General features: G+C 41.3%; 1 protein-coding gene and 1 long non-coding RNA gene across 2 annotated transcripts in view; one reads left to right on the top strand and one right to left on the bottom strand.

Annotated features, from left to right (window-relative positions):
* The window catches only part of PTPRG (protein tyrosine phosphatase receptor type G), a 400,490-nt gene that overhangs the window by 319,740 nt on the left and 66,629 nt on the right, over window positions 1-14,121 (top strand). Inside the window, exons 12-13 of the mRNA XM_032698957.1 lie at window positions 2,302-3,097; window positions 10,687-10,819. Coding sequence (XP_032554848.1) covers window positions 2,302-3,097; window positions 10,687-10,819 — 929 coding nt within the window. The remainder of the gene's footprint in view (window positions 1-2,301; window positions 3,098-10,686; window positions 10,820-14,121) is intronic.
* Window positions 6,296-8,275, bottom strand: LOC116792196. Its single transcript, XR_004359026.1, has 3 exons — window positions 8,097-8,275; window positions 7,760-7,880; window positions 6,296-6,713 (listed from the first exon to the last, which is right to left on the bottom strand). It is a non-coding gene; the product is annotated as an uncharacterized LOC116792196 (long non-coding RNA).

Here is a 14,121-nt window from a genome sequence, read left to right as displayed (position 1 = left end):
CTGCGGCAGGACCCAGCTTTCCTGGGGAGGGGGGTGTTCAGACCCACCAGAGAAGGATTTATAGCATACAATATATTTCCAATATGAAATATTGCAGGAGGTTTGGTCTTCTAGCTTCATGCTCTGAGAGGCTTTGACTACTGAAGAATCGAGTGTTAAAAAAATCTTCCCAAATCTATATTCAACCCATTTAGAGGGGATTTGTAATCTTAATGATAACTGTGAAAATAAATTTAATTTCTTTTATTAATTGTATGACCAGAAGTATATGCACCAGGAATAAGGCCTCACACACAACATCTTTACTCTTCCAGTGCTCTAAGGATACCTGTTATTATGTGAATAAAGCCTCAACAGTCTCTCTATTTGAATTTTAATTCACAAGGCAACTTTTGTGTTCCAGAATCAGAAATGTTGGTACATTTACAGTAAAACTGGAATATGCTGGTTTAGTTTTGAAAGCATCTTATTAGTTTATTTAACATAAGCTATCCACAACCTAAATTTCTTGGCATTCAGTGTACTGAATTGTTCAACCAAATTTATGGACTGGATTCATACTGTTGAATTTACTCTAAGTACATTGCTTCTGGTTTTATTCTGTTCCAGTTTGATATGCTCCCTAGTAAGCAAATAACACATACAAAACTTGCATTTGAATGATTAATGTTTGTTTAATGATGTATAGAGGTATTCTAGACATATAAAATCTGCTGTCAAACTTTAATACTCAGTCCAGCTTTGAGACTGTTCATGCCAGTGAAAAGCAAATCTCACAGTGCCAGAGGGATTCACATTGATAAGTATCTGAAAGTTTAGATGCTTATTTAAAGTTTTGGCTTGAAATCTCTAAAGCACGGCTTTTCATCTGAGATCTCAGGTTCTCTGTGATTGCAGCTGGTCAAAAATAACGTGAGAAAGCAGCCTTTCTTGATTTGCTGCAGCATTTCAATTACATGGCCTGACTGAACCTGGGAATTGCAGAAAGATGCAGAAATACTGTGAAGTTATACATTTCAGTTTCAAAAAGAAACATTTTACTTTTTTAAAAAATGTTCAGTAGCACCTATTTAACCCTTGTTTGTACTCATCTGAGGTATATCTTTCCAGCTACTGGCCCTCCTGGTCATGAATTGTGTAATGTGAGACATTTTTCAGTAAGTCAGAGAGGGTGGTCAGGTTGTCCAGGCAGAACTGCTGGCTCAGCTCTTCCACAGAATTATTCCTTGTGTTTAGTCAATTCACTTCAGTGTCTTTTTCCACATGTAATTCAGGAAGGGGAATGACTAGGTCCTTATGTATAGACCAAGGTTTAGTTCTTTATGTATATACCAAGGGGGTTTGTTTCCAGTAGAGCACACATGTGTGCACAAAGACCTGCATGCAAGCATGCGTGCACGGGGTTGACATTAGAATAACAGTGGCAGGGTGCAGAGGATGCAAAGTCCATAGGTCATTCCCTGCTTCCTCTAAGCTCCCTGGGGGAAGTGGGCAGTGTCAGGCCTGGCTTTGGGTTGCTGGTGGTGACCAGGGAGAGACCTGTGGTTGTAGAAAACTGAGTCTATACATAAGTGTCGCAGCCTGTTGGTCCTGGCAGAGGTAGTGGTGGTTTGCTGAAGGGCTCCTGATGCTCTCCAAGTGCTTCATGACTGCCCAGCTGGTCTTTTCTAATGAGAGTGATGCCTCACTGCAGCACCAGTCCTTAGGAGAATAATGCTGATGGGTAAATTAATGAAATAAAAATAGTACCATTGGAGGGCCTCACAATGTGTGTGGGAAGAGCCAGAGTTCCTTGTCAGAACAGACCCACCAGCCACGGATGCTCGCGTTAGCAGCACAGCCATTATTTTGAGACAGCCCTTATGTAATACTGTATTTTTAAACTTCTGTATTCTGAGGATTAAAGCACTGTGAGTAATGCAGCTAAACTCATTAAACTCCTTTACATTCTCCTCACCCCGAGAGGAAACGTTACTCACAAAGTCAATGGTGACGTGGGTGGAGAAGGTCTCGATGTAGAATAAAGATAAGGATAAAGAGGGTTTTGATGATGGTGTGGTGAATTCAGGGAGGTTTCTTCCCTTTGTGGTTTGCTGGTAGTTCTGTGGCTTGTCCTGTCCTGGCTCAACCCTGCATCCAGCTGGTGGGAGTCTTTGGCTTTAAGAGAACAGCAACCAGAATGGCACATGTGTTGAAAGGGAGGGAAATACAAAAGAAAAATGACCCCAGGTAGGATGTTGGGCCCCTGCTGATGCTCTCTGCTGTGTTTTCTTCCCCTCTGCTGCTGGTGACCTCCTCAAGCCCACGGCATCTCCTGCCTCCTCAGCTGACATGGCTCCCATCAGCTCTGGCTCCTCCACCTGGACCTCCTCGGGCCTCCCCTTCTCCTTCGTGTCCATGGCCACAGGGATGGGGCCTTCCTCCAGTGGCAGCCAGGCCACCGTGGCCTCAGTGGTGACCAGCACCTTGCTGGCAGGGCTGGGCTTCAGCGGTGGTGGCATCTCCTCCTTCCCCAGCAGCGTCTGGCCCACACGGCTGCCCACGGCGGCCGCCCCCAGCAAACAGGCGGGACGGCCCGTGGTGGCCACCACCGAGGCCGCCGCCGCCTCCCCGGGGCCGGAGCGGGACTCGGCACTGACCAAGGATGGCGAGGGAGCTGAGGAGGGGGAGAAGGATGAAAAGAGTGAAAGTGAGGATGGGGAGCGGGAGCACGAGGAAGAGGAAGAAAAGGATGCTGAAAAGAAGGAGAGAGACAGGGCGACGGCAGCCGCGGAGGCGCACGATAGCACAGAGCCCAGTGTGGCCGTGGCTTCCCCCAACCGGACTGCTGAGGAAGAAGGAAATAAAACCATATCGGGTGAAGAGCCAAACCAAAACGTTGCCCCTGCGGCTGGAGGTCCCAAGGAGGAGAGCTTGGATGAAGCCAACACTCAGCCCCAGCCGCTCCCTTCCACCCAAGTGCCACCAGCGTTCACCGATGAACTGTACCCGGGCAAGATCCCAAGAAGACCAGAGACTACAAGAAAACCTCCTCCAAAGGAGGACAGGTTTCCAGAGGAATACCCCTCAGATAACAAATTCATCACCATTAATCCAGGTGAGTGACCTCCAGGGAAAACTGGTTTTACCAACATAAGAGTGTTGGAAAATGACACAATCCAAATTCCCTACTGATTTCCAGGAGATACAACATTTCTGTGGTGCTTGACTTCATCCAGTGGGCAGGTTGTCACAGGACTCAATCCTCAAATTGTTACTGGTGAGGAGCAGAGGGGGAAGGAACATCCTTTGCTTTTATTAGGAGAGATTCATGGTCCTTGTAACTTACCACAAGAGAAAATTTGCAAAAAATGTTAACTCCCAACGTGCTGCATCAAGAATTTTGTTTAAAAGAAAAAGGGAGAGGAATGCAGTGAACCATTGCCGTGAAATTAATTTGGAAGATTGGCTGCTGTGCCAAACTGGTGTTTCGTGGGAAGTTTGCTATATATGCTGCAAGCTAATTTATTTTATCTGCAGGATTCTCCCAGATTGGGCTTTGAGATATTCTCCCAAATATGGGAACATTGCTGCTTTATTTCTCATCACAAAATCTACATGCTCTGATCTTCCAAAACAAGGCACCTTCTGCACTGGAGTTACCTTCTTTTTTTTTCCTGTGGGAAGGACAAATCTTAGCCAGGCTGAGTTCACATACTTTCTGTTTGTCCTGATGAGAATTACCAGTGCTCCTGTACACACCAGCTCTGGGTGTATGTACCAACTCCACAGTATATACACAGCAAATACAACCTTTTGGAAGCCTGCCTGGGTGATCTGCATGTGCCCCAAGCCCAGTGTGGTCCAGGTCTGCTGCACAGGCCTATGCAAACAGGTATCTCATGGTGCTACCAATGTGTGGAGTGTCCACACATGTTTCTGCTTGGGGAGCTCCAGGCACTGGTGAGGAAAACTGCAAGGAGCAAATGGAGTACATATGTGTGGATTTATTTGCAGAGTAAGTACTGGGATTGAGATATGGTGACGAGTTTATATGAGTGATTATGTGTATTACCACAGCATTTATAAGATAGTGCACTTTTTTTGTTTGGAGTGGGGTTTTTTACTGTTATTGTTTATTTTGGTAATCTCGGAGTGTTTTGTAATTTTCTTTTTCCATCAAAGCTACTCTAGAGTACTGTGAAAAAACCTTGCATATTTATTTTTCCCTACACTGATAAACACAAGAATGCAGACATTGTGCACTCAGTTATAGCTCGGAACCAATTTAAAAAACAAAGCTAAATCCAATCTTTAATAACATTTGTTACAGAAATGCTGACCTGACTCTAACGCTGTGAATCATAACTGTTCTGCAAGAGATCAGATTAACAATGCAAGACAAGAAACCTACACCCAAATTGTGCTGATATTTTTAAAATACAATGCTGTTTTTCTTATTCCTCAGCTGGAAATCTTCAAAGTCCAGTGCTCCCATTGAACATGGTCTGAGATGCCTGTCAGGAAACTTTCAACCTGCCACTTGCCCTAATCACCTTTCTGTCAGGAAGAAGGGAACTTTGCCATGTTAGGAGTAAGCATTCAGCACCAGATAGGTTCAAAGCCCAGCAATTCAATCTGCCTGGGTAAACCTGCTTCTGAAATAGTTCTTCCTGCCTTTGGCTTCCTTATTTCTCATGCGCCAGTTTCTTGTATGACCCAAGTACAATGTCTCTTATACAAGACCTACAAAGGGCCTCATGGCTTGTTCTCAGCCTAAAAAACTGGAAAAAAAGATGAGTAGTTGGCCTTAATTCTTAGCTTGTGACAAAGAGATTGTTAACAATTCCATAGTGAAGTTAAGATAAAAATATTAAAATCAATGAGATGGGGAAATATTTTTAATATTGCTAAGAAATACTTACTAGTTATTGTGAATTGTATCCCCTTAGTCTGTCTCTTTTTAGCACACAGAGAACTATTATTGAAAGTGGTTCAGTACAGCTTTGCCTCCTACTAGACAGCCTCTTTTAGAGCTCTGCTCACTTCCAGGCTTGATGGCTTGAAGTCACTGTGCCTGAAGACTACAACAAAGACAATCAGTTTTGAAAGTACCCTGCAAATTAGGTTTTCTGTACCTATATATGGAAGGAGGATAACTTACTATGATTACTGCATCTTAAAAAAGTGGCTTCCATATGTAGGAAACTATATCTGAAATTATCAGCACATGTTAGATGGAGAAAAGATAAATGAGAGTTGCCTGTTTCCTCCAAATTAACATTAGTTAAATCATAGTTAAACCTCTGGCGACCTACCTGAGATGAGGAGAAGGAGCTGCACCATTTTTTCAGCTCCCAGACAAGCCTGTCCCAGATCCCTCAGTGTCCTGAAGAGGATACTCAACAGCAAAAGGGCTGGGAATGACTATTCAGAGATGAAGAGGGGCCCATTTGTGCCAGTTTCTTGTAGTAGCGGCTCCATGACCTCCAGGTGGAAAAATTTAGGTTGATCACAAACCTGGCAAGTCCCTGTCCAGACATTGGGAGAGGCTAATTTTTAGTGAGAACATTTTGAGGTGTTATTGGCTTTGGAATGGAGCCTTTCAGTCTGAATCTCTCTGTACCTTCAAAGTCTCTTCAGGCAAATCCTTCTTTTCTTTTTATCTTGAGCCACCAGGCTTTGATAGGTGAGGTCTAACTAGCCTGGAAATTGCCCAAATATTTTACTAGATGTGTCCAAATACGGCCTGCCTGGCCTGTTGGGAGTGCTGCCCCTTTGAGAAGACACTTGGCAATGCAGGAGAAGGAGCTTTCAGGCTCAATCTAGGTTACCAAAGACACAGGCTGGTGAATTAGACTAGCACAAAGCCTAAGACTAGCTGATTCAGCTTAGCTGTTTTTCACAGTAGTATGGAAATTTTCAATTCATACAGACAGACCTGACCTAGCTCATGCCAGTTGAGTTCAGTGAAACTGCAGCCATAGCAAGACCTCATCTATGAGAAATGGCCTTAAAGATTTTCCATAACAAGGTAAACCTGAAATCAAGACAAGTGAAGCCAAGAGGGCATTGCCAGAAGTGTCTGAAAGGATTTCTGAGCATCAGGACAGTTAAGAGTGTCAAGACCACTTCCAAAGCTCGCAGAAAGCTCGCAGTTTACTGTGTCTCATTGTGAGGGTGGAAACATTTTTGGATGCATTTTTTGTCCCAGAAAGCAGGTTTTAAAAAGCTGTCAAGGTTTCAAAACTGTTTTTGTGAATATGAAGTTTAATCATTTTAAAGAGTAGAAAATTGTTTCATAACAATGTACACTTGTAAAATTAATTATATAGCATCAAATTAGCAGTTGTAAGGAGATAACTAAATGGGGAAGTACTCATGAGTGTGGATGATTAGAGGAGAACAGGGAACTCATGAGAAATTACAGGGAAAGTGCAAGGCCAATTAGTACAGCAAGGCTCATTTTCTTTTAGTGCTTATTTCACACGCACATACACACACCTCTCTTGAGGCCATGTCATTATTTTCCAAATGGCATTGGCCTCTTCTTGTCTGGTGGTATCAGCCAAGGCTGATGATTTTCTTCTGTCACCGAACGCTTGCTTGCATTCTCCTCTTTCATTTTCCTGATCATCCTTTTCTCTGTTTTGGTGCCCACATTAGACTAATTGTACCTTTCGTCTGCAACTGTTACACACACGGCTGCTCAGCATTGTCCGTGACTCTGAAACCTGAAAATTAGAAAAACGGCAATTAGAATGATACTCTACCAAGAAAGGGGACAGGGGAGTGAGGGGGAAGGAAACAAAATAAAAAGCGAGGGAAAAAAATGGAAAACTGGATGATCCAGTTTCATCAGGCTAGAGAAGATACAGTCCCACGGAATTTTGGTTGATTGTGCCGGACAGTTAAAAAGATCCTTTGGTTTTGACAGAAGATAAAAACTGGGCTGTTGTGGGCAAAATAACAGCTGTCCAGTTGGGGCTTTTGCCTGAGTGGTGAGCTGGATCTGACAACAGAAATGTGGGTTTGGCTCTTCATCCAAATTTCAGCCAGATCCTCCCATCCCTCAGTGCTCACCCAGTTATCCTAAGTTCCTCCCACAAGGGGGCTTTGTAGAGACAGAGATGATGTGCAGGGTTAAATTTCCAGCCTGGTGTACGCCTTTAACAGAGACTGAATTTTGGTTTTTAGAGCAGTCTTTGCCAGGTCTGAGGTTACAAAAGCCTTTTGGGAATAACCTCATTAAGATAATTAAACATCTGTGTAATTCCTTTTTCTCCATACGCATCAAGGATTATTAAGCTGTATTTTCATGTAGCACTTGAGCCATTTGCACACAGGGTCACAGAATTGATAAGGTTGGGAGAGACCACTGAAGTCAGCTAGTCCAGCCTCACTGCTCAAGAAGGGAGCACATTACTCAGGATTGTGTCCAGACAGCTTTTAAATATCTTCAGAGATTTACATGGCAACTTACAGGAGGAAACAGCAGAAAGGCTTGAAAATAAAAGTGAATTATTTGATGTCTGCAAACTGTGAGTTTCAGATATAGGATTAGATATGATTGGCATTTGTTTACAAAGCAGTGAAAAGCCATGTTTAGCTGTGCACAGCCTGTAATTGTGAACACTGCAGGAATGCATTTAAAGAAATAGGGAAGAAATAGCTGCACAATGACATGAGCTTGTATCAAAGGTAATACATTTTTAAAAAACATGATTTTGCCTTTTTATCATTTAATAATATGGCAAATACTATTTTTCAAAATTAATACCTTTTTATAAGTATCCATAACTTCATTTACTCAAAGGAAAGATGAGCAAGTTGACTGTCTTTTAAGAGGCCGTGTGGTCTGAGGCAGTTCAGCAGCAGGCCTTCGCTTTGGTTAGTGGTATCTGTAATGGTACAACAAACAGAACTTTGTCCTGGCAGTTTGTGCAATGTTGAGGAATTATAAAAGTAGATAGGTTATATAGTACAGCTATGGTTGCTTATTATAGCAAGCAGTGTTACTTAAGGGAAATAAACATGTTTCTTTTCTCAGGAACCAATTACCAAGAATTCACAGGAAAAAAAGTACATTTCACAAGTGGTAGGAGCCTCTTTCTTACCTTGACCTTTGTGCAAGAGTTGCACTGCCAGAGCTTCCCTCGCTGCCTGACGCCATCCAATACTCCCTGTGCCAGGGCTCATCCATTCAGTGCCGGGGGTGGAACTGCTGAATGGGTGGTTCACAGAAGTTACGGATTTTTCCAGACGCAGGAGTAGATTTAGCAGTGCCAGGGCTTGTATCATGTGGGACCTCCCGAAACAGATATGCTGTAATAATTTTTATTCCTTCCTACTGGGATGAATTCCAAGCCAGTAAAAGGCAAACTGAATTAATTCAACGAAGGCATATGCCACTGGAAACTGTTTACATTTCTTAGCAAAAATGGAGTTTCCTAGTCCATTTTTTAAGCTTACCACCACCACCAGCAAGTACAGCTTATGGTGGGCACCATTACAAGGATATGCTGTTTGTTTAAGCTCTCTCAACACATTATTTAAGCAGCGGAAAACACGTAAGACTTTTTTTTCAAAGCCAGCACAGGAACTATGTCTTTTTTTCTGAAGCACATCACTGCTTGGGCATTCCCAACTGGAATTTCAGGGCCAGCCATCAGCATGCAGGAATGGCATTTGCTCTTCTGGCACTCAGCATACTGAGCACTTTCTTATCCTCACATCTATGGTACTGGGAGTTGGCAGGGGCAGATAAGTGTGTTCTCCACAGCAGACTGAGTAAGAGGAGCATCGTGAGCACTGCAGAATTTAATAGTGTGCATTGGGACTCCAGCCCATGCTGTGCTTACAATGGAATTTAATTTTCTTCCCATGCAAACAGAAACATATGTTTTTGTGTTGAAAGATGTGGAGGTGAAACTAAACAGAGTACTGTCCTTGGAGAGAACTGAAGCAACACCCTAATGGACATAAGGTGATGGGATTACTTGGCTCTCCTATGAAGTTTTATTACATTGCATGTTTTTTTTGCCTTGTCCCTTTTATCATTCTGATTAGTAAGACTTACCTCACAGGCTTACTTTTTTCGTGCTGATAAATGATTTGAAATGCACTGGTAAAAACTGATGCCTCAAGACTTATGATTTTGTAAGTTTGGCAAATACAGAGAATAAGCCTTTGCTTTAATTTTGGGGTTGATTTTTTTCCTTACTCTTTCTAGTTAAGGAAATCAGAGATGTTCAATCAAAGTGCGCGTTCAGTTCCCCCAAACACCCTCATTATTAGCACCTCATTTAGGCTGCTTGTTAAAGGGCATTACCTCTATCAGGCTAGTTCTTAAAACTAGAAAGATTTCTTGCTGGGCTTGCAGCAGCCTGGAGCCTTGCTCTGTTTTCAGCAGTCAGGCAAAAGCATTTACAATTAACCTTTACTTCCATGTTAGTTGAATTTTACTCCTGCCTACCGAGGAGTATAATCTAAATGCTATTAAAATAGAGTATGACTTCATATTATGTGACATCTGGTGACTTCCAATTATCTGTGTTTTGCCTGCCTATGGTGAAAAGGCAATTACGTTCTTCTGGTAGGATTTGCAGCAGTTTCAGAAGATATGATAATGCAATACTGAACAAGGGCAAGGAATCACGTTGGTGAGGAAAGACTCACATAGGCTAAAAGTAGAAGTCAAGTGTGCATGTTTCAGTCCTCAAAATCTGAAGCTGTTTATACTAATCCTTTGACATTATGTCCTGTTGGCAGGTATTGATCAGATACTGCCTGTTTGTTAAGAAACATGAATAAGATAGAGAATCCTCTTCTGTATTTTTCTTCTATCATTCTGTCTAAACCAATTTATTCATCAAGTCTACACAGATTTGCACAAATTAGGTGTCTTTTGAAATACATTGGTACAGCGTCTATGCTCATTGGCTCCAGTACTTGCAGAAGCTCTAGATATTCATCTTCTATATGATACAATCATTTTAATGAGATGTCATGCAAGAAGTGAAGCAGAGTTACTCGGCCAGATCTCAGGATATTGACGAACTTCAATTTCGTTCAAAAGCTGTGGCATAATGATTTCTTCTGTCGGTTACAACACATCCTATTCATTCATTCATCCACCCATCTTGACGATCCATATGCTAAAAAGTGCTTTCGTATGCAGTAACCCACCAGATTGTGACAATTCTGCAAATGATGTGACATGACACCCAACATGTTGAGGATTTTTTATTTTAAGATAGTTACCAAGAAATTTATTTCTGAAGCAAAGTATTACACTGAGCTTTGCAAACAGGGCTGTCCTGTAGTATTGAGAAACAGAGTGTATTTGTCTGCAAACACTGATGACGGAGCACAGCGTTTACTTAGTTACCGTGGTGAAATGGCTCAGTGGGGTACTCCACATCTGATAATAGGTGCTTGCACAAAAGAGTCCTAAAAGTGTCTATGAGACCGTAATTACAGGCAGTAGTAAAATCCAAGCCATATGTGGCAATAAACACCATACTTCTGTGCTCTCATGTCTCAGACTGAAGACAAATGGAGTCCCACCCTGCAGTTAGAGGATCTCTGCTCTGTTTACTCATACCATGTAAAATGGATAAGCTATTTGTTTTGTTTACACGTTTTTCTGTACAGTAATTCTTTTTTCCAGTCAGTGATTGGTTTTGTTATCTGTTTAACGCACAGCTGGCAAGAACAGCTCCAGCATGGCCACGAGACCTTCTCCTGGTAAAATGGAATGGATCATCCCACTCATTGTGGTCTCAGCACTGACCTTCGTGTGCCTCATTCTCCTCATCGCTGTGCTTGTCTACTGGAGGTGAGCCTGTTTCCTTATCACTGGAAACTGATTATGATTTAAAACACATTTCAGGTGGTGTTTTTAATGTGGCCCTGTGGTTTTTATTTTATTAGAAGTTATGGTGCTAGATGCATTAGATAACTCTCTGGATGCTAGAACAGCTTTGTTGGCTAACTGTTCAGCTGCCTTAAGTATTGATTTTTGTGTCATGAAAATGGGCTTGGTAGGGCTCCAGCAATGGTAGAGCCAGCTGTAATGGCGACAAATATTTTCACAATTAGTCCCTCCAAAATAGCTATAAAAAGTTATCTTTGGCTTGGCCTTCAGGAAAAGTGGTTGTGGCAGAAAAGCCCAGTGAGACTGGCCTTGGTTCCATGGGTGTCTTTACAACAAACCTCCTGTGTAATCTTAACCAGTTCTTTCCTTCCTTTGACTGCACTTCAAGTAAGGGGACTAAGCTTGTTTCACATTCCACAGGGATGCTCTGAGTCAGAGTTCTTTAGCATTGGTGAGGTGTTCAGAAGTGTTGCCTGCAAGGTCTTGAAAGTAAAGATTACCTCACACCAGTGGACATTGCTTCAGTGGTGGAGAGTAGGATTTGCATCAACAAATCCATCTCCATTTGATTTAGAGTAAATTAAAACCTGCAGCACCTGCTTAAGTCAGAACCAGAACCCACAGACACCTCATTTGTCTGGAAGTTAAAATTAACCAGGGATTAGTCACATACAAGGTATTTAGGAATTATTTGATTGTATGGCACACAGGAAAGTAGCTTTGATGAGAAATACCGTCCCATTGATCATTATATTTGCAGAATCAATTTTAAAAGTACCAAGCCATTTTTCAGTGTACTCATTTCACTGACAATTAATTGGCCAAATTATTGAGGCTGAGAACATTTGAAATAATTAATAAATAGATGGCAATAGCCTTGTGAAAATAATTTCTATTAACATTTGCAAATAATTAACATCCTTGCAGTAAGACACTGAATAAAATTGCACTGATATGTGTGCACAAGCTGAAATTAAAAAGGTTCTGAAGATCCCCTTGTAGTGTGCTGTTTTTAAATATGTATTTTCACATTCACACCAGGCAAGCCCTGGAAGGATATGGTATATCCTGAAGCACTGTAATGAGGGGTTTGTGATTTTTAGCTCATGTTGATACAAAATGCTCTTCTACAGAGAAAACGTTTTGAAATGCAGTGCTAACAGCTATTATCTAGAGGAATGTTGGTACCTCTCACTGTTTGCAAAACATTTCCATTTCTTTGCAATTTCAATAATGGATCCAGAGAAATAATTGCAAAATTAGTGTTTAGTGTGCTCAACAGTGCCATCCCTGAGAAGATATTAAAGTTGGACTGTACTGGCTTAGTGACCAACAGTTAGAGATTAACTTTTGATAAATATTAGTTTCTGTTATAGATCATAATATTAGTCTAGTAAAATTAAGGTATGCTACTTTTCCAGTAATGTGTTATTTTTGCTTATGGACAATAATTGTTTATCTCCTCTCCATAGCATGCATCAATAGTTAACATTCATCAGTGGCTTTGGTAAAACTATGAGTTTCTAATTAATACCCCTGAGAGCAGTAGATCAGTTTGTTTGCAAAAAATTGATACTAAAAAAGGTGGAGATTAAAAATTAATATAGAATGAAAATAATGTCATGTAGCAGTCAAAGCTTTTTGATAAATATAAAGCGACAAATTGAGAAACAATAAACAAACTTGAGAGCACATGTGTACTAGCTTCAAAATAAAGTGTATCTACCTTCTTAGTTCTGAGGACTTTTAACAAATACAAGGAGTGTATTGAAAAAGTAAAGATGTGTTTTAGGATAAATCAACAAGCAACTAGAACACAGATTGTCCACAGTAACACTTCACATTGTCCAAACCATGTCACTGGAGCGGCAACACAGCATTTCATGTGCCCTTTGCAGTGTGATTGCCTTTCCTTAGGAAAAAATAAAATGTTTTTATCTCTGTTAGTGTTTTAAAGTAAGGAAAAAAATGATTCGCAAACACTGCAGAATCTAATTTAGAAGTTTGAAAGGAACAGTGATTTGGGTTTTCAGGAAGAAATACTTAGCTTAAAATGTAATGGGCAACAACATATGGAATAATTTGCTAAATAACGCCATCAAAGCAAATGGCATGAAAACGAGTTTGAGACAGATATTTCAGTAAGGGAAACATGGTATCGAAGTGCACAGCAGAGAAACACTTGATGAAAGGATAACCCTCAAGGGGACAGGCATGCTGGACCATAGGGCCTTTTCTTGCACAGCAGTTCTTTGTTTTGGTGTGAGAAAAAGCATTACAAAATAAAACCCAGAGAACTAGAAAAAGCAGAAGAGACATAGTTACCCTTTGGCAATACATTCAGAGGGTAAAACAAATGATATTTTCACTTTCGCATTTTTGAGCATTTGTGGAATTAGATGATTTGAGACCAGAGGTGACATAAGCAGAACAATGAAGCAGAGAGAAGCCTTCTGCTTGTTTCCCTTGCATCAGTGCCCTATTATCCGGGGACCAAAATAAGGAGTTAGGGAAGTTTCTTGTGAAGGTTTGGCAAAGCATTTATTTCTGTTTGGACTCTTCGTAGCTCATCCCATGATACAGCAAAGAAATAAGTTTTGTGAAGATGACTTACTGTAAGGAAGCTTCATTTTCTGTTCCCTTTATTTGAACAGGAGAGTGATAGGAAACAGTCATTGTTTGATGAAGCTTTTCCTTTTTTTATCTGTTGAGCTTCCATGCTGTGTTCATTAGAGACTCCTTGTAATTGAATATATTTGGAAATGATCTGTGCTGTTTCTGAACGAGACTACCTTTGCAGAGGTAATTTGCTGTTCTCAGTTCCTCTTCCATATGGATCTTGGACAAATGGTGAAAGAATATGACTGATGTTGAAGAGAAAGGGTCACTTCCATCTTTTTCACATGGTGGCCATCTCAGTAATGAAAAGGGATGGGAACTTGCAGGCAAGCAGCAGCTCTGAATTACCTTTCTACTAAAGTTTCCTGAATTCAGTACTTTTAATGGCACTGCTGTGCAAAGAGCGATGTGTGATTTTTAAGTTGGTAGAGTGGAAAATAAACTAGGTCAGCATAATGAAGCTGCAAAAATTGCGGTGCCTTTTATCCCAGAAAAATGAGGAGAGCACAATCACAGGGTGACCAGGAGCCTTCAGATCCGCTGGGGCCAGGTGGCAGTTGGGCTGCCTGGGCAGGAGGGACAATGACAGCTGTAGTTTCAGTTGGCTTCTGTGCATCTTTGATTCCTCTGGAGGAAAAGCTGGC

This window comes from Chiroxiphia lanceolata, chromosome 11 (genome assembly GCF_009829145.1).
Source record: "Chiroxiphia lanceolata isolate bChiLan1 chromosome 11, bChiLan1.pri, whole genome shotgun sequence".
Taxonomy (NCBI): Eukaryota; Metazoa; Chordata; class Aves; order Passeriformes; family Pipridae; genus Chiroxiphia; species Chiroxiphia lanceolata.
This window is presented reverse-complemented; position numbering and strand designations above follow the sequence as displayed.